At 41.4% G+C, this 20,538-nt stretch overlaps 1 protein-coding gene across 1 annotated transcript in view; it reads left to right on the top strand.

Annotated features, from left to right (window-relative positions):
* Nucleotides 1-20,538, top strand: part of PLA2R1 (phospholipase A2 receptor 1) — a 112,239-nt gene that overhangs the window by 4,739 nt on the left and 86,962 nt on the right. Inside the window, 2 exon segments of the mRNA XM_058549073.1 lie at nucleotides 13,363-13,746; nucleotides 16,355-16,528. Of these exon segments, the coding sequence (XP_058405056.1) occupies nucleotides 13,363-13,746; nucleotides 16,355-16,528 (558 nt within the window).

Genomic DNA, 20,538 nt, shown 5'->3' with positions numbered 1-20,538 from the left:
AGGGGAATCAGGTCACACTTTTAAGTTTAGGAATACTGTGGTCGGTTTGGGACTTGAAGAGGTTAATTCTGGAGGGTTGCAAAGAGACCATCTGGAAGGTTAAAGCAATTGTGCATGAAGAAAGACGCTGATGACCTGAGCTGTCAGTCCCAGTAGGAATAGTAAGGAGCAGAAAGTTTGGATTCAAGAAATATGGGTTAAAACTGAAGAAAATTAAAAATAATAGGCGGTGAAAATTAGGAGATGCGAGAAATGACAGAATAGGAGGGGTAGTAATTATACAATGGAAATAAGTTTTGGAGGTAGATCCACTCTTGGTAGTGACCAGATCAAAGGTATAGTTGTAGGAGTGATCACCGAAGTGGAGAACAGGTGAAAGATGGTCCTCGGAGCAAAGGAGGTTGAGGAGCTGCGAGTCCAGAGTAGTACAGACATGTGTGTCTGGAACAAAAGTTTCATTAAAAAATACCCTTACCTAATATGATGTGCTGCTCCCTTCTACTCTGCGCCATTCTATTTTGTTTTGTAGTGCTGGTCATGACACACTAAATTGATTTCATGTCCTGTTAATGAGCTACAACCTGTGGTGGAGAAAACACTGGGTCAGGGTGTTGGGTCATCTGTGTGGAAGTTAAAGTCTCTGAGGTAGAGAGGACCTCACACTATGTGCTGGTATCACATAGTGAATCTGAGGAAGGGGTGCAGGGCGGTGCACCCCAGTGTGGAGGAAGGGAAGAAAGGGTACCCCTTTGGAAAGGTTTCTGAAAAAGAGTGAAGACAGCCACCACCTGGAGACAGCAGTGGGGAGAAGTCATTACTCTGAGATTTCCCCCACAGCTTCCATTTCTAATACAAAGGTAAAAATGCCACTCTCTGCTGCTCCTAATAGTGTCTAACACTTGGATAGTGGTTACTCTGTGCCGTTTTACATGCATTAACATACTGAATCCTCACCACAGTCAGGTAGGTGCTAGTAATACATACCCTTCATTTACAGATGAAGTGTTAAGTTAACTTGCACCATAGGAACTTGTAGAGTGGGGATTCAAACCAGGCATTCGAGCACTAATGCAAAGGACCCCTGGATAGCCTTGTGACCCCACAAAATAGTTCATTCTGTGTCCCACTGTTTGATGGGAGCATGTGACTTGATTTCGTGGCAGGAGGAACAGGAGGCCAGCCTCTTGTTCTCTGCAACTCTTGCTTTTCCAAGCCAGTACTTCCACATGTAGGAATGAATATTTTCATAAAGCAGAAATGTGCAAAGTTCTTGATTTTTTTTAATTGTTCTAGGCAATTCCTGCGCTCTTGAACAATGAGCCATTCTCCTAATCTGGAGATTTGGAATTTAAGTAAAAGCATGAGCAGATACTGGTCTAGCTGCCCTTCCTGGCCGCCATCTGCCTCCCTTTCTCCCGTCTCTGTCCGTCGTCTCTCAGAATCTCTTCCATTTCAGGCTCTCTCATCCCAGCTTTTCTGACTGGCTCCTTTCCTCACAAGCCTTTGGGAGTTAGCATAGATTTCTAGTATTTCTGGACCTTTTCATCTTTCTCACTAAGCTCCTAACATCTTTTCCTATTGTTGGTTGTCTCAGTAACTGATACCACACAATGCGGGTTCCAAACCAGTGACCACACAGGGTGAACCACACAGAGAGCTGTTGTCCCCTCAGCTCCCCTTCATTGCCCTAACAATTTGCTTATTTATATCGGGTTTTCTGAAGAAGTGATTCCTTTGTTTTGCCTCTTCTGAACTCATCCCTATGCAATGAATCCTCACATGACCTATCAAAGTCATATGTTTGAGACATTTGTAGACCCGTGCTTCCATGTTCTTTCAGAAATTATCCTTGAAAGCCTTTTAAGAGATGTTCTAATACAAAGCTAGGAACATAAATTATATTTTTTTGAATTGATCAGAGTGAAAAGTAATATTATAGTTCACAAAAGGACAAAAGAACATCTTATAAACACCATATTAAGTCATTTAGGGAAAAATGTTTTATAAAGCCACTCAAGAAAAATGGAGGAATATTATTCGAATTTCTAGAAATTGTGTTCTGTGATACAGAGCTAAACAAAACAGACGAGAGGCTTCTGCTTTCATGTGTGACCACATAACTTTTTAATTTATGATATTTTCCAGACTACCACAGTTCCAAAGAAATATGCTAATGATAAAGTTTTACTATTTCTGGCTTTTGGCACACTTTTCTTGAGAGCTTTCCTTTTCGATTATGAAAATATAAACAGGAAATTCAAAGTGATTATCTAACTATGAACATTGTTGTCTTATTTTGCACTGTCCATGTTCAAGTTTAAGATTTGCTTTTCTCTTATTAACATATATAAAGTGACCATAGTGACTGAGGTAATCCTTAACAGGATCCTATGATTCTATAAACCCGTTGTGCAGATGGGGAAACCAAGACAGATCCTCTTTAGCTTCGAGCAGTTCTACCCTAAAAGAAGTGCTCTGGAGTCTGCCAAAGTCTTTCTTCCATAGTGTTAGCCTTGTTCAAATAAGAACAGAGTGGGCTTCGTGGGCATGTGACTAATGTGGTCACACAGGGCCTCATGTTCAGCAGGGCCTCGAACTTAAGATTTAATGCTCTATGCTTTGGGGTCTTGGAATTCTCAATAATTTTAATCTTTGAATTTGTGCGTTGGGCATGAAGTCCCATGGGACAATGAAGCATGAGCCAGGGGCTTGGAACTTTGGCTCAAGCTCAGTCCCACCTGGTGTCACCTCCCCACCTCTCTTGTTTGGGTTCTCAGCCTCTCCTCCCCACTCGTGCTCTCCACCCACCATGGCAAGCAGGTTGCATTGGGGTTAGGGGACTGGAGGCCCAGGGCCTGGGAGTGGACAGCCAGTGGCGTCTGGAGCAAAGTTGGGCAGTAGCTGACCCCGCTGGGCTGGCAGCACCACTGCATGTTCGACAGGGAATGAGTGAGAACATATCCCCTAATCCCAATCCAGGTAGTGTGTTCCAAGCACTTTCCGACTCGGGGGTTGCAATCCCTCATGGGCCCATGGGAAATGGAGATTGACTTGACTTCCCTGCCCCAACCAGGGCCTCACATTTTTATTTTACTCTGGGTCCTGCAAATTAGGTAGCCAGCCTGAATAAAAAGCATAGGGGCTGTTATGTGTTGAATTGAGTCCCCCTCAAAATTTATATGTTGAAGTCCTAACCCTCCAATACCAAGAATGAGACCTTATTTGGAGATAGGGTCTTTACAGAGGTAATTAAGTTACAATGAGTTGATTAAGGTGGGCCCTGATTTAATATGACTGATGTCCTCATAAGAAGGGGAAATTTGGACACAGAAATATGCACAGAGAGTAGATGATATGAAGAGACACAGGGAGAAGATGGCCATCTGCAAGCCAAGGAGAGGCCTGGTACAGATCCTTCTCTCACAGCCCTCCAAAGGAGCCAACCCTGCTGACACCTTGATTTTTGACTTGCAGCCTCTAGATCTGTGAGACAATAAATTTCTGTTGTTTAAGCCACTCAGTTTGTGGTAGCACAGGCATACCTCAGAGATATTGTGAGTTCAGTTCCAGACCGCTGCAATAAAGTGAATATCACAGTAAAGCAAGTTACAAGAATTTTTTGGTTTCCCAGGGCATGTAAAAGTTATGTTTACACTATCCTTTGGTCTATTAAGTGTGCCTTAGCATTATGTCTAAAAAAACAATGTACATACCTTAAATAAAAAATACTTTATTGCTAAAAAATGCTAACCATCATCTGAGCCTTCAGCAAATTATAATCTTTTTGCTGGTAGAGGGTCTTGCCTCGATGATGATGGCTGCTGATTGATCAGGGTGGTGGTAGCTGAAGGTTGGGGTGGCTGCGGCAATTTCTTAAAATAAGACAACAATGAAGCTTGCTGTGTCGATTGATTCTTCCTTTCACAAACGATTTCTCTGTAGCGTGTGATGCTGTTTGATAGCATCTTACCCACAGTAGAACTTCTTTCAAAATTGGATCAATCCTCTCAAACCCTCCCGCCGTTTTATCAACCAAATTTATGTAATATACTAAATCCTTTGTTGTCATTTCAGCAGTCTTCACAGCATCTTCACCAAGAGTAGATTCCATCTCAAGAAACCACTTTCTTTGCTCATCCATGAGAGGCAGTTCCTCATCTGTTCAAGTTTTATCATGAGATTGGGGCAATTCAGTCAGATCTTCAAGCTGCACTTCTAATTCTAGATCTCTTGCTATTTCCACCACATTTCGCAGTTACTTCCTCCACTGAAGTCTTGAACCCTTCAAAGTCATCCATGAGGGTTGGAATCAACTTCTTCTAAACTCCTGTCAATTTTGGTATTTTGACCTCTTCCCGTGAATCACAAATGTTCTTATGGCATCTTCAATGGTGAATCCTTTCCCTAAAGTTTTCCATTTATTTTGCCCAGATCCATCAGAGGAATCACTATCTATGGCAGCTATAGCCTTATGAAATGTGTTTCTTAAATAATAAGACTTGAAAGTCGAAATTATTCTTTGATCCATGGGCTTCAGAATGGATGTTGTATTAGCCGGCATGAAAACAACATTAATCTCATTGCATGTTTCCATCAGAGCTCTTGGGTGACCAGGTGCATTATTAGTGAGCAGTAATATTTTGAAAGGAATCTTTTTTTCTGAGCAGCAGAAATTACTTAAGATATTCAGTAAACCATGTCATAAACAGATGTGCTGTCTTCCAGGCTTTGTTGTTCTATTTATAGAGCACAGGCAGAGTAGATTTAGCATAATTCTTTAGGGCCTTAGGATTTTTGGAATGGTAAATGAGCATTGGCTTCAATTTAAAGTCACCAGCTGCATTAGCCCCTAACAAGAGAGTCAGTCTATTCTTTGAGGCTTTGAAGCCAGGCATTGACTTCTCCTCTCTAGCTAGATGGCATTTTCTTCCAATATAAGGCTGTTTTATCTACATTGAAAATCTGTTGTTTGGTGTAGCCACCTTCATGAATTATCTTAGCTAGATGTTCTGGATAACTTGCTGCAGCTTCTACATCAGCACTGGCTGCTTCATCTTGCACTTTTATGTTAGGGAGATGGCTTCTTTCCTTAAACCTCATGAACCAAGCTCTGCTAGCTTTAAACTTTGCTTCTGCAGCTTCCTCACCTCTCTCAGCCTTCATAGAATTGAAGGGATTTAGGGCCTTGCTGTGGATTAGGCTTTGGCTTAAGGGAATGTTGTGGCTGATTTGATCTTCTATCCAGACCACTAAAACTTTCTCTATATCAGCAATAAGGCTGTTTTGCTTTCTTATCATTTGTGTGTTGACTGGAGTAGCACTTTTAATTTCTTTCAAGAACTTTTCCTTTGCATTCACAACTTGGCTAACTGTTTGGCACAAGAGGCCTAGCTTTTGGCCTATCTTGGCTTTTGACATGCCTTCCTCACTAAGCTTAATCATTTCTAGCTTTTGATTTAAAGTGAGAGATGTGCGACTTTTCCTTTCACTTAAACACTTAGAGGCCATTGTAGGGTTATTAACTGGCCTTATTTCAATATTTTTATGTCTCAGGGCATAAGCCCAAGGAGAGGGAGAGAGACAGGGAACAGCCAGTCAATGGAGCAGTCAGAACACACACAACATTTATCGATTAAGTTTGCCATCGTTTATGGGTGCAGTTCATGGCACCTCAAAACAATTATAAAAGTAACATCATAGATCATCAGAACAAATATAATAATAAAGAAAAAGTTTGAAATATTGCAAGAATTACCAAAATGTGACACAGAGAAGGAAGAGAGCAAATGCTGTTCGAAAATGGTGCTGATCGACTTGCTCGATGCAGGGTTGCCACAAACCTTCAATTCATAAAAAACGCAATATTGTACTATGTTATGGCAGCCCTAGCAAACTACAGTCATGCACTACATAATGACATTTTGGTCAACAACGCACTGCATATACAATAGTGGTCCCATAAGATTAGTACCGTGTAGCTTAGGTGTGTAGTAGGCTGTACCAACTAGGTTTGTGTAAGCACTCTCTATGATGTTCGCACAACAATGAAATTGCCTAACGACACATTTCTCAAAATGTACCCTCGTGGTTAAGCGATACACGACTGTAATACACAGTCTAACAACATATCTACCATTAAAAGTTGGTTTTCTTTTTGCTGTAATTTCTACCTGCCACTGAAGTAAATGTATTTTTTTAATGGATGTATTCTCAAAGCAGTTAAGATGGATAGCTCATTATTGAAAGCTCATTATTGTGACATTATTGAAATCAAAATATCTGTTAGATACTTTCAAGTTAAATAAAGAGAAATTGACGGAGGAATAGACGAAGAGCTAAAAGGAAGAAAAGTGTTTTCAGCTTCATTTAAAAATTCTTTGGTAAGATTCTGCAAGCTCCTGCTAAATGAGAAAGAGAGAGAGGGAGGGAGGGACAGGGCAGGGAATGAGAATGGCAGGGAGTGCAAAGGACATTCTGAAAGGGTTAACTCACTTCACACAGGGGTGGGTAACAGGCAATTTGAATCCTCACCAAACTGAAGCCTGGTGGAGGTGATTAAGCTGGGTTTCATTTTTCCTGCATGTGAGAGAGTTTTGTATGCCTCATGGAACTTGGAGGGAAGATTTGGGGAGATTAGAGAGAAAGGGGACGAGAACATGTAAAAAGATTTAACAAGAGGGGTCCCACGGGCCTGTGGAGGTGGTGATTATCCAGGTTCAGAAGCTGCGGGAAAATGAAGAAGGCCCAAAGTCAAGGACAATGCGAGGGCAGGGAAAGAGGAGGAAGTTCTGAGACAGGACGAGGAGAGATTTTTTAATGTACTCAACTTTTTAGTTGATTAATAGAAGGCAATTGATAGGAAGCCACAGGCTTTTTAGGTGCTGCCAGATTGTCAAGAGACAAACACCAAATCTCACATAATCTGGGATAAAATGCAAAGATGCATGCAGAGAGGGCCAGGGAGGGCAGGCACACTTTTCACGTTGTACTGTTGAGTCTGTTCTTTCAAGTACGGCACACATGCTGCAGGCTACAAACTTCAGAAATCCCTTGCTTATTGGATTGGAAAGGCATATTAAGCTTCCAGACTTTCTGCATCATTCAGCCATGAACGGGACTTGATTCAGCCGCTTGCAACATCCCTTCCTGCTACAGAGTTATCTAAGTAAGGAACACAATCACATCTGAATCTATTATTCACTGGACGGAACAAACCCAAATTTGTGTAGCTGGAAAAGGTCAATCCATCTCAAAAGAGAAGCTGCTCACCTTCAGATCGGTTGCGGGACAGAGATGCCCTCCCCACTACCTCCCGGACCCCTTCCGTGCTGAGATTGAAATACTGTCAGAACAGCAAGGAATTTAACAGATATGAGATGATACAGGGCAGGAAGTGCCCAGCTGTGTGGGTGGACAGAGTGGAAGAGGTTTAAACCCAGGGGAGTGGGGTAGGAGATTGAAATTGGATTGCAGTTGGAAAGCTGTGGTTTCCTAATAGCTTTTCTTAAATATTGCACTTGACGTGAACCGTGCATTTGAACTTTTCCTTCCAGTTCCCTTAGCATGGAGCAGCACAGAGGCCGACTATAAAGTGTGTGTTGGGTTAGGTGGCCACCATTATGGTGTAATTTCTTGAATACCAGAAAGCCTAAAATCCAGCAGGCCTAAATCCAGCTGGCCTAAAATCCACTATAAAAAGAGTATTTCTTTAGGAATTGTTGTTTTACTGTTGGTTTCGAGTGTTTTTTGTTAAAAGTATAAAAACCTCACCCAGGCTTAACACTTCAAACCATCTTATTCACTTAACACTTCAAACCTTCAGCTAGTTCTAAGAGAAGAACAGTTTAAAGCAGAAGGGGGTACCAAAAGGCGGGTGGAGGTGATCAGAAGCGGTGATGAAAGTGATGTGGGAGGGCCTGAAGAGAAAATTCCTACAGGTACCCCCAGTTGGCATTGTTCAAACAGATGGATCAAACTGTAAGAGTAGCCCCAGGCTTTAAACTCCAACCTCATGGTATTGTAGGAATTGGCAGGCATCTGACAGCCAGTTGAATACCTGACGCCAGAAAACAGGTCATTGCAATTACTTTTTCCAGAATCCTCACATTCTATCAATCACCAAATCCTGTCATTTCTTCCCCCTTTGAATTCTCTCTCTAGTGACTGGAGTCTAACCATTTCCTCCTCTCCTTTCTCATCACCACCAGTTGAAATCTGTCTCCCTTGCCAGATCATAGCAATAGTCTCCAGACTGTTCTGTGTTCCATCCATGGACCGTCTCATCCCACCTAAATGAGAACTCCTCCGGGCCGGGAACTGGGACATTTGCCTTCATAGCTATATTCTCAGCTCCTAAAACAATGCTGGTCACACAGTAAGTGCTCAATAAATGTTTTTGTTGAATGATTCGCCATCCCAATTCATCTTCCACACCACAGCCTCAGTCACGCCCTCTCTTGTTCCAAAAGCTCCCTTTCATCTGAAGAATAATATACAAATTTTTGAATAAAATTCAAGTTCTTCATAAAATGACCCCAAACTACTTCTTTTCAACTTCATATTCTACAACCACCAAACTCTTTTACATAGCTAGGCTCTCGTCACCCTAGAGCTGATTATTTTTATCACATCTGTGCTTTGGTGACATTCGCTCTTCCCAGAACGACCCTTAACCAATCTTTCACCTCTCTATCTATAGATCTCCTCCACCTTCCTGAACTCTCTCTCTGTAACAAGGGTGGACAGGCATTCATGCTGGTCTAGTTCACCAATGGACCTCCATGTGTAACAAATATTAGGTCCCTAATAAATGTTTGCTGAATGAAAATGTGTGTGTGTGTGTGTGTGTGTGTGTGTGTGCAAGAGAGAGAGAGAGAGGTTGATTTCTCTGATCTTCTAGGTCAAACTGACCCCTTCCACCCCTGGCTTCCACCTCATTGTGCTTATACCTCTTATGTCAAAATATATTTTGGCAATAAGTGATAGTTCTTTCTGTACATTTCATGATATACTCCCGGGGAGACCGTCAGGTCCTTGGGGGCAAACACTGTGACGTATATATCCTTCTATCTGCAGGGTTCCTACCATACTCCATGTTAGGTACTCAATAAATGTTTGTTTGAAATTTCAAGTCTCCTACTTCAAATTCTCGGGCATCAAACTATGCCAGTTCATTTTCTTCTTTCTAGGTTATAAAGGAATGTATGTAAATAAAGCTAGACCTAGATCTATGTGGTCCTCCCTGAGTATATGGGTATAAAATTTCTAAGACAAAATGGATTTGCAAAAAAGATGTAAAAGAATGATTCAATTAAATGAGCTTTACAGACCCATCCCACTCTGAAGTTGGTGATTCTGGGTTAATGGGTAAAGTTAGTCTCCTCTGCCATGTCCATATTCCTTCCAGAACTGTTTGGCTATCTCCTCCCTGCAAAATGGGCAAGTATGTGCGTACACACACACACACTGTCCAAGCAGAAAGGTCCTATGACAGTGAGCAGTCATGTCCACCTCACACGTGACATCAGTCGAGGATCCAGTTGAGTCTTTTAAATTCTGGTCTACTTTCTTTTTCCTTATTTTTCATCACTTGTTTTTAAGGGCTTATTTTAAGTGCAGTTATAATGTTTTCTTTGGAACTGATGAAACTCCCTTCTTTCATTAACTAGGAGAATGCCCATGATTCCAGAACAAATAGATATAGTTTTAAGGGACAGATATTTAAGCAAATAATTCCTCTTTCGATCTTTAGCCCCCTACACAGTGCCTACCACATAGTCAGCAACCAGTGAATGCTTGTTGAATGAATGAAGTCAAGACTGCAAGGAATGCAGTCATGAAAAGACTCCCGAACCTTAAATTCAACACTTAATCAAGGAAGCATTCTCCTCCTATTCCTTAGAAAAGTACATATTATCCTGTGGGGCCACAGGATGGGTCTAAACTGATCTCCTGCTAAAAGGAACTCAGAAGAAGAAAGTAAAGCCACTGTCTTCCATGAATTTTACTTAAAAAAAAAAAAATGATGGAGGCTGGCCCTGTGGTGCAAGCGGTTAAGTGCCCGCGCTCCGCTGCAGTGGTCCAGGTTTCCCCGGTTCAGATCCTGGACGCGCACCCACGCACCGCTTGTTAAGCCATGCTGTGGCGGCGTCCCATATAAAGTAGAGGAAGATGGGCAGGGAGGTTAGTCCAGGGCCAGTCTTCCTCAGCAAAAAAAAAAGAGGAGGGTTGGCATTGGATGTTAGCTCAGGGCTGGTCTTCCTCACCAAAAAAAAAAAAAAAAAAACGATGAAAATTAACTTATAAGTTACTTCTAGTAAATCAATTCTTGTCTCCTCCTAAACTTATAATTATGAAGGAAAGTACAATAACATTTTACTGCAAAGAGATTTAGTAATTCTGGCAGTACTTCATTAATCACTTAATCAGTGTTCAAGCAGAACTGATATCCTTGACAGATATAATCAATCTCGATTCTTCCTACATTTGATTTTCATCCCTTTTGAAATCTGACTACTGACACTAAGGATTGGTGGCTTATTTTCACATTATGTTTTTGTTGCAGACAGCCCATATGTGTATAATAATAATCAGAATATTGGTACCTATATTGGGTCTCCTCATAGTCTATTTGAAAATAATTGTTTTCTCTTCAGTGAATTTATGGAGATTAATGGTGCTAGGACCAGATTCTATAATAGCTTAATGGAAAAATGGGATTGGGCCACTTTTTAGCTGAGTACAACATAGTACAGTTTTGGAGATGGCATGTTTATTGTTATTGGTAAGCCAGAGCTACTTGTTTATGATGCATTCTGAAGAACTTATCCAAAGCTACATTCTAAAGGCAGCTGGGCATGGAAATCGAATAGCACCCCACAGCTGAGCGGTGTGGGATTGAGTCTGTCTAATATCTTCTGCTTTGGAAAGGTATTTTTATGATCACTGATGTGACTTCAGAAGTTCTGATTCTATCACTCCTTTTCTCTTAACACTTAATAATTTGGATGTTTAAAAACATTGTTTATTCACCCCAAACTTTAGTGATATATAATTTTCATGTACACTTACTCACAGACCACCCATTCACCCATCCATACACTACTTATCAACATCACGTATTTTTCTTTCCTATCAGAGAGCTACAGTATAGACTTTACAGGTAGCTAGTGTGGAAGATGAACCGATGAAGACTTGTAATTCATAATTACACATATATCTGAACAAACGAGACAAGGATTGTGTTATCTTGTTGTTGTTATCTTGTTTCCTCCATCAAAGGTGGTAGCGTGGTATTTCAGAATTGTTTAAAACTAAAAAGCTTTTGTGTGCTGCAGAAGCTAAAGTTAAAATGAGCTTTTGTGCTAATGATAGAAGAGAAGTCTGTGGGGTGTGCTCAAATTAGCACTCTACAGGTGTTCAATCAGGTGTACGGCTGGATCTACAGATCAAGAATCAGGAAGCCAGAGGGATAATAATAACAACAACTCACATTTACTGAGGCCTTCCCTTGCCAAGGTGGGGCGTAGTGTGCTTTGCATGGCCTATTTAATGGAATACTCAGCATCCCCATGAGGTCAGTATCATCCACAGTCCCAGTTCAAAGAGGAAAGGCGAAGCTCACAAAGATCAAGAAATTTGCCCAAAGCTACAAAGCCAATCTTTGGCAGGTCTGCCTGATTCCAGAGCTCTCAACCACTAGCCAAGTAGTCTACTCACCTATCTTAGTGTACAAAGTGAAGCCCAGAGGGTTGAGGTCCAGCCAGTGAGTTGCAGAGTTGGATATACTTGAACATATATATTAGATAGATGCAAAACTATAGAATAATTAGGGTAAAATAATTATCCTTTAGTGAAAAATTAATGGAACTCTGGTCTAGCTAGAAAGTAATTAGTAGATTACAGTAGAAATTAAGGTTAACATTCTACCCAGTCACAAAAAGGAGAGTTGGAGAGGAGGTTGAATATCAAAGTCCACATCTCATTGGCTAATGGTAGATTTGATCTTGAATGACTATTACTAATAAGCATGGGCTTCATTAGGAAAATAAATTTCATGATCTAAATGAAATCTCCCTTAAACTATTCATTCTCTCCTCCCCCCAACACACACTCCCTTCTCTTTTGCTCTGATGTATGGTGATCAAAGCAATTTTCTGACAACTAATTCAACTCCTCAAATATATAGTTATAAGTATGGTTTTCAATTGTTAAATGAAGTACAGTTTTCATTAATACATTGACAATCTTTTTTTAACAGTGTCTTAAGTGATTTTGGTTACCGTAAATCAGTTCTTCTCAGCCCGAGTAACTTCGGGGGGAAAGAAAAGAACTTTTACCAAAATGAAGCATTGTTCTTATGCACCGATATGTGAGGAGGCTTGTTCTGCACTGTTCTGAATCTCTAGGCCTCTGCCTGTCCCTGCTGTGCCCCTACCACACAACACAACTTGACCTAGAGTGCAGCCATTTTAAGGAAGCCTTAAATGTCCCTTCAGACTTTTGAAGAATGGACAAGAAGTAAAATATAAGAGGAGAGCCTAGCTAATGAGAGAACAGAAGAGCTCTTGGACCTGACCAGACCTTCTGAGGCGAGCAACTTCGGCAACCATAGACCCAAGCAGCTGCTGCCAGAGTGTTTAATCAACATCAAGCATTTACTGAACTTCTGCCATGTGCTCAGTACACTCCGTGCTTAGACTAAAGAATTTTGACATGATTTCCACCTTCGAAAAACGTGTGGGAGGACAAGCTCATAACTGTTGTGTAATAGGCGCCCTCCAGGCCAGCAACGTGGGGTAAAGTTGGGTAGCAGGCAGGTAGAAGCGTTGTTTCTCACCAGCATCACAGCATCACATCTTGTATCAAGACACAAAGCAGCACTTCACTTCCATCCTTTGCATTTTCCCCAGGAATTTGATAGTATAAATTTTTTTTTCAGTGGCTCTTAATTCAGCTGCCATGTTCTTAACATTCAGGCACTTGTCTGAAGAAAACCAAAGTGTCACCATACCTCTGGGCACCCAATGTCCCTCCCCTCTAACTCTGAATATCATGACCAATCCCTGCTCTCTATCCAGTTGTGACAAGCTCCTTCTTTGTTAGTACCATTCCTGAGTGGATCGATACCTAAGATGCAGGTCTTAGATCAGAGGTATCCCATTAGATCCAAGAAGTCCATTTATGCTTCTGTTTTGTGCAAATAAAGCCCTCCTGGTGGACCACACCCATCAACTCCAGATCTGTTCAAAATGGCTGTCGACTATGACATATCACAGCTTAGACATGCACACTGGGATCCTTATGACACTGGTTAATTCTATGTGGAAATTCCATACCATATCTCCTATTTTCCTGTTTCAGGTAAAGGAATATTCGTTATCCAAAGTGAGAGCCTCAAGAAATGCATTCAAGCCGGCAAATCTGTACTGACCCTGGAGAACTGCAAACAGCCGAGCAAGTACATGCTGTGGAAATGGGTTTCAAACCACCGCCTCTTTAACATAGGAGGCGGCAGTTGCCTGGGCCTGAATTTATCTAATCCAGAGCAGCCATTAAGCTTATACGAGTGTGATTCCACCGTCGTTTCCTTGAGATGGCACTGTAACAGGAAGATGATCAGCGGCCCGCTCCAGTACATGGTCCAAGTGGATCCTGACAACACGCTCGTGGCCTCACGGAAATATCTTCATAAGTGGATTTCCTACATGTCAGGCAGTGGAGGCATTTGTGAATATCTGCACAAAGGTAAGAAAAATTTAAACCAGAGTACTCCTGAAATGATATATTTAGAAAGATGCCCATAAGTAAAGATTTGTAAAATATATTATATGAAAGAAGTACACAGCACCCGGAACCTCAAGGGACTTCTGCTAAATACATTTTAGTTGCTTACTCACTTATTGTGAAGCATTACCAGAGTCTTGGAATGGACTTGCTAAATTCTTCTAAAGAAGCAGAACTTCTCAGAATCTAAAGAGAAAACACTTAACTTTGGGAATCAATGGAAAGGAGGAGAAAGAACAGGAGGACAAGAGGGGGAGAGAAAATGAAGGTGGAAGGAAAAGATCTTTGAAGGTAAAGACTTGTCAGGACAAATATTAAGAACTTCTCTTGCCACCATTTCTCTTATTGTGAAAACTCAGTCCCGTGTATGGAGCGTGTGTGGAGGACACCTCCATGCCTCCTAATGCCCGGCTGGCATCCATGTGATGGCCATGTTGTTACAAGGCATTTAAAGACAGACTATTTTCAGGGGTTATTTAGTGTGTGCCAGGGAGTGAAACAGCGTGGTTTGGGGGAGGAAGGGGTGCTTTCCTTTTGCATAGTTCTGTAATATTTGGCTTCTTTTTTTTTTTTTTCTTTTGGTGAGGAAGATCAGCCCTGAGCTAACATCTGTTGCCAGTCTTCCTCTTTTTGCTTGAGGAAGATTGTCCCTGAGCTAACATCCATGCCAGTCTTCCTCTATTTTTGTATATGGGACGCCACCACAGCATGGCTTGATGAACAGTGTGTAGGTCTGCACCTGGGGTCCGAATCCTCAAACCCTAGGCCGCCAAAGCAGAGCACATGAACTTAACCATTACGCACTGGGCCTGCCCTGGCATTTTTAAACAGAAAAAAAAAAAAAAAACAGTAAAAGAAAGAAAGCAGCATAGTTAAACTCTGAAACTGCAAACCTTTTCTCAAGTTTTGTTTTGCAGCTATCTTCATTCCTTCATCCATCCGTTCATCATCTATCACACATTTATTGGGCCCTGACTGTTTCTCAGGCACAATGCCAGGCGTTTGATGTACAAAGTCCAACAAGATAGATGTGGTCCCTGCCCTCATCGTGCTCTGTAGAGGCTTGCCTTAATAAGAGCATATCTTTCTAAGAACTCTATACCAGTCCTAGGGAGCAGAGCAAGGAACTCCTAAGATCCAAGGCAGGACTTTTTCCTGTACCTAAAAGAAATGGGTAAAAAGATACAGAGTCAAGAGCAAGCCATTTTCAGGACTCACTACAATAAAGCAAGGGCTACAAACCAGCACTCCGAATAATCTACAGTTCTAAGGAAGAACTTGACATTTTGTTTAATGCTAACCTTTTAGCCCTATAACCACACTCACAATGTCTTCAGGGGAAGCCTGAGTAGAAGGCAGGGGATTGAAACCTCAAGATGTGTCCTGAAATACCTAACCTCTGGGGCTGATGATGTGCGCTCAGTCCAGCCCCTGCTAATTGTGGGAAAGGGGTAGGAATCTCCACAGCCCATCCTTTCACTCTGGGACCTATTTACTTAGTTGAAGGTGGCCCTGATCCCCTTTCATAGAAAGCCCCAGTTGAGTCGTGAAAAGTTGTTGTTGTTTCCTGCTTAAGGCCAAGGATGACCGATTATTGAAATACTCTGAGAAAGCCAGCCAGCAGGCCACCTCAGCACTGTCCTGTCTCTCCTACGCTACTGTAGAGGCCTCCCCGCTAGTCATCCCGTTTCACCCTCTCCCTGTGTAGGCTCTGTTCACCACCCTGCATCCCGAGCGAGTCTTTAAAAATAGAAATCTGATCAGAGTACTTGCCTGATTCCACCCCCTCGTCGCGTCTCCTTGCTCTCCCTCATTCACCCCACACACGTTCTTGTCACAGGTCCGTCATATTCACTGTTCCTTCTGCCAGAACAACACCTTTCTGAAGATGTGCTCCCTCGCTTCACCCATTTCTTATTCAGAGAGGCCTTCCCTAACCACCCTATCCAAAATAGCGCTCCTCCACCCCTCACACACACACACACAGTCATTCCATCTTCTTACCCTGTTTTGTTCTTCATCAGGGTACTTATCACTACCTGAAATTATACGTTTACTCGCATATTTGCTTTCTCTTTCTCTCTCCCACTAGAACAGGAGCTCCCTATGAAAGGTTTGTTCACTGTTATATCCCCAGTGCTGGGCACATTAAGTGCTCAATAGATATCTGTTGAATGAATACATTAATAAATCCTATAAAACTCTTGAGGTACAGATGCTGATGGCTGATGTATTTGGGGATTGGAAGATATTTTAACGTAAAATCTCCAATTAATTTTCTTTTGCATTCATTCACATATATGTATGCTACTGTAGCCGTGCACCATAGTGAATAAACAAGTAGATAACTACATAAACAAAACATTTATCAGCACCTCCTCTGACCCCAGCACTCAGCCTTGCACTTTTACATACACTAGACAGTGAGTACCTGAGGATTCGCTGTGGTAGAGCTAGGGCCTGGCCCATTGCAGGTTTTCAGTTGACAAAAATGCATTTCCTATATGACAGTTTCCAATGATAAAGCTGACATAATACTTACTTGATTTTGTCCTTTTCTTTCTCCTAGATTTGTATACAATTAAAGGGAATGCCCATGGGACACCATGCATGTTTCCCTTCCAGTATAACCATCAGTGGCATCATGAATGTATCCGGGAAGGGCGGGAAGACGACTTACTGTGGTGTGCCACGACAAGCCGATATGAAAGAGATGAGAAGTGGGGATTTTGCCCAGATCCCAGTAAGAATAAAATCTAGTCTTCCCCATATGTCATGAATGAATCAAGGATGATTAGAAAGTTATCTGTGTCTAAAGAAAAGCACTGGGATTGATATATTGAAGTCTGAATAAGCACTCTGATTCCATTTATCCAGATTTTGATTTTGTGTTTGTTTTTGCCTTGAAAAGACAATCCTGATGTATATTCCTTTTTTCTCTTACATTCAAAAGATGTTAATTAGCCATTCTTCATTAAGCTCAGTGCATAAGGATGCTTTAACTGGAATCAAATCATAATACTCTGTGATCTCGTTAATCCCAGCTTCCGGGCAGAATACTTCAAAACAAACCTGAACGCGTATGAAGCTCAGTTATCATTTTAGTCCACTTCCTCTTATGAGCTGCCTTAATTTTTCCACGTCCAGGCCGCTTGTCTTGCCCATTGTCAAGCCCAGGCATCAGCTAGACACTTGATGATCTTTCAAAAATCACAGTTGCCCTCATTATTTCTCGACGATGAGTTTTCATCTTGATTCCCTGTCCTTAGTACTCGAGTTCCAGGTACAACCTCAAAATCTTTTTCTCTTCTTAACTTGATTTTCAAGGTCCAGTGACAGCTGCGATGTTCTAACCTTTTTTTTTCAGTTAGTACTTTATTATTTTATTTTATTTTTATTTAGCTAAAACGTTTCCAATGGTTTCTAAGTATTGGGGAATATTTATATATACCTTCTACTTCCTATATTCATTTTCCTTCACCTTGGTTCCTGCGAGTCAGAGAGTATAGCTTTTACAATCTCCTCATCCTCCATGCCTACCTCCCCTCCACATAGATAATAAAATACAACAAACAAATTTGAAACGAAAGCAAACTGAAAAGATTGATACCAAAGAATCTGATTTATAAGTTATCTTAGAATTGTTTTCTAATCTAAGAGCCAGCAGAGCTCAGTGAATAAGAGAGAATATGGGCTTTGAAATCAGGCAGACCAAGATTGGAGTACGACTTCCTCCCAATGATGACATCTTGAGTCTCAGTTTCCTCACCATAAAATGGAGATAATAACAGTACCTATTAGGGTTGTTAAGAAGATCCACTTAGATGATGCATCTAAGGCACTTATCATGGTACCTGGCACATGTTAAGCATTCACCAGGATTAGCCATTGCCATCGGCATCATCAGCATCATCAAACCTAACTTACCCTTTCAGCATACACTTCCGAATCAATGATCCTTCCTCTTCATTATCTGTCAACAGCACTAAGCCAGGCACAGTGCTGAATACCAAGAGTGTTAGGACTTAGGACCCTCCCTTCAAGGACTTGGCATTTAGATGGAATACAGGACAGATTTGCTGTACACCAGAAAATGCAGACTATATTTGACATGGTGCTCTAGAATCACCTGGGTGAGAGTTAAAAATGCATATCCTGGCCCCTCTCCCAGAGTGCAGTGAGTCCAGTGTGTGGGACCCAAGCATCTGCATTTTTGACAAGTGGCCCAGGTAATCCTGTTGCAGATAATTCTTCATCAGACAACTCATAATATGAAGGTAATTCTATGCAACGTATATCTATGTACAGGGATGATATTAAGATATTTAACAACCAATATGGTGTGGGCTATTGACCAGTCCAAGTGGAGACCTTAATGTGGGGGTTAGGAGTCCTGGAGTCCCACTGCTGGTATTAACTCCTTAGCTGCTAGAATGTGAGGAGGGGGAGGGGAAGGTGCAAGGGAGACTGGGGCAGCAAGGGGCACTCAAGGAGCTCAGGACAGCAGCTGTTCACCAACCAGCATGAAAGTATTTCATTATTTAATAACTGTCAGAGCATCAGCCTTCTCACTCTGAATCTGAATGTACCTATGTAGGTGTATGTGCATGTAATCCCTACACTCCTTGGATTCTTGAATCACATGTCATATTATTTGCATCATTTTCTCTTTCCATTTCTATCTCTAATAGATGTCATTATTAAAAATAAGTAAACTAATACTAATAAAATCAACATGTATTTCACATGGCCCTAATATTAGGGACATTTTTAAAAACTACAGTATTCTCCTTGAGGTTCTGCGAAGAGCGCTGTCCCCGTCCTCTGTCACTTTTAGCCAGTTATCGTTTCCCAGGTGGAAGCGTGGGTTTAGAGGTGCTCAGGGCTTTTCACTCCCCAGACTATCTATTTGTTCAGCTTCCTACAGCTCAGAAGCTTCCTTCGCTTGACAGCCTGCCAGATTCCAGCTCTCCTGACCTTTACCACAACCAGCAGAGAGCGTTTTTATTTGTGCAGTGCTAAATTACAGTTCCCGTTTTCTTCCTTTCTTGTCACTTTTGGTTCCTGGTGGCCAACATAACCCAAAATGATATGTCAGAGACTGAAATCTGAACAAGCTGATAGCTCTTTCCATGCGATCAACAAGTGGATAGGATGCAGAAGAGTGAGTGGAATAAAGCAAATATCCATCTTTCTGTATCTCATCTTTCTTACGTGGAAGTTTTTTAGTATCTCAATGCAAAATGATGTTTTTTAAAGAAAAATTTTTTGATTGTAAGTGAGAAAAATTTAAATTTAGTACTAAACACATGCACAAACACACTAGCAGTGAGGGATGTGATAAAATATCTGTGACTATAGATCTTCGGGAACAACGATGATACATAGGAATCTCTCTGGATTTGTTCAGAGGCAATTCTGAGTCATGCTAGGTCCCTCCTGGTTGTGTATGTTACACAGCTGGAGAGTCACGCTTAGTTAGTTTGAGATATTTTTAGGATACCAACCTCTGGAATGATCTGATTGCCCTTGAACCTTATTCAGCTGCTACTATTTTTATCAGTAACTTGAATGATACAACAAAGCCGATTGGTACCAATATAGGTATATGATTGCCAACCTCACCTGAGCCTCCAACATTGGTCAGCAATGCTATTATGTCTGTCTTATGCTTTATGCTCTCTCACTCCTCACAAGGACCATACCAACCTCTCTATTCTCCTCTAACGTCTAACTCTATTTTCCATTCTCATTCCCAACTGTCATCAGAAGACCTCAATTCCTACCTCATAATGTAAACAGGATTCATCAGAGGGGAAGTTTTGACAACTTTTTGCTCCCTCTCCTTTAAGTCTACCTGGGTCTGGACCCATCTTTTTTCCCTCCATCCTGTACAATGGCACTCCTCCTCCTACCTAGGGCAAATCTCCCCACCTGGACTCTGGAGCCTCCTGTCCAGCCTTCTCCAACCTCTATCTCAGCGGTTCTCAAAGTGTGGTCCCCATTTCAGCGGTGTTAGCATTCCCTCCAAGCTTGCTAGAAATGCAAATTGGTTGTCACACACAAACAACTATATCAGAAATCCTAGAAATGTAGTCCTGCAATCTGTTTTAACAAGCCTTCTAGGCGATTCCAGTGCACACCACTCTACTAGGTCCTTCTCATTAGCGGTTAAACCTGCCCAAGTCTTAAAATAACACCTTAAAAATAATACATCTCTTTATCCCCACTTCTGCCTCCTGAAAATACCTATCCCTCTCATCCACTACATAGACAGACTTCTCAAAAGAATTGTCTATACTTCCTCACCTTGCTTTCATTCCTCAGTGCACTGTCTCTTCTTGATTCTGTGATGATGTGTGTCTGACCTCCATTTCCACAAACAATTCATTCATTCATTTCCACAAATATGCACTGAGCACCTGTTATATGCCAAGCACTTTGCTGGCTGCTGGGATTATAACCATGAATGTGAAACATGAAAGTCATAGTGCCTGCCCTGATGAAGTTCACATTCAAGTATAATACCCAAATTGATTTAGAATTAAAATTTTTGATAGATGCTACTTAAAAAAAACAAAAATGGTGTTATAAGTGAGAAATCAAATGTAAATTTGAGAGTCAAGGAAAATTTTACTGAGGAAGTTGCATTTAAACTCTAGCCCAAGAAATGAATGGGAGTTATTAAGATGGAAATTAGGGGGATGAGATGTCTGTCGAGAGGTGCATGGTGCAGCAGTGTACCAAGGAGGC

The sequence above is a fragment of the Diceros bicornis genome, chromosome 10, assembly GCF_020826845.1.
Source record: "Diceros bicornis minor isolate mBicDic1 chromosome 10, mDicBic1.mat.cur, whole genome shotgun sequence".
Classification (NCBI taxonomy): Eukaryota; Metazoa; Chordata; class Mammalia; order Perissodactyla; family Rhinocerotidae; genus Diceros; species Diceros bicornis.
Note: the sequence above shows the minus strand (reverse complement) of the source record. Positions and strands in the feature narration are given on the sequence as shown.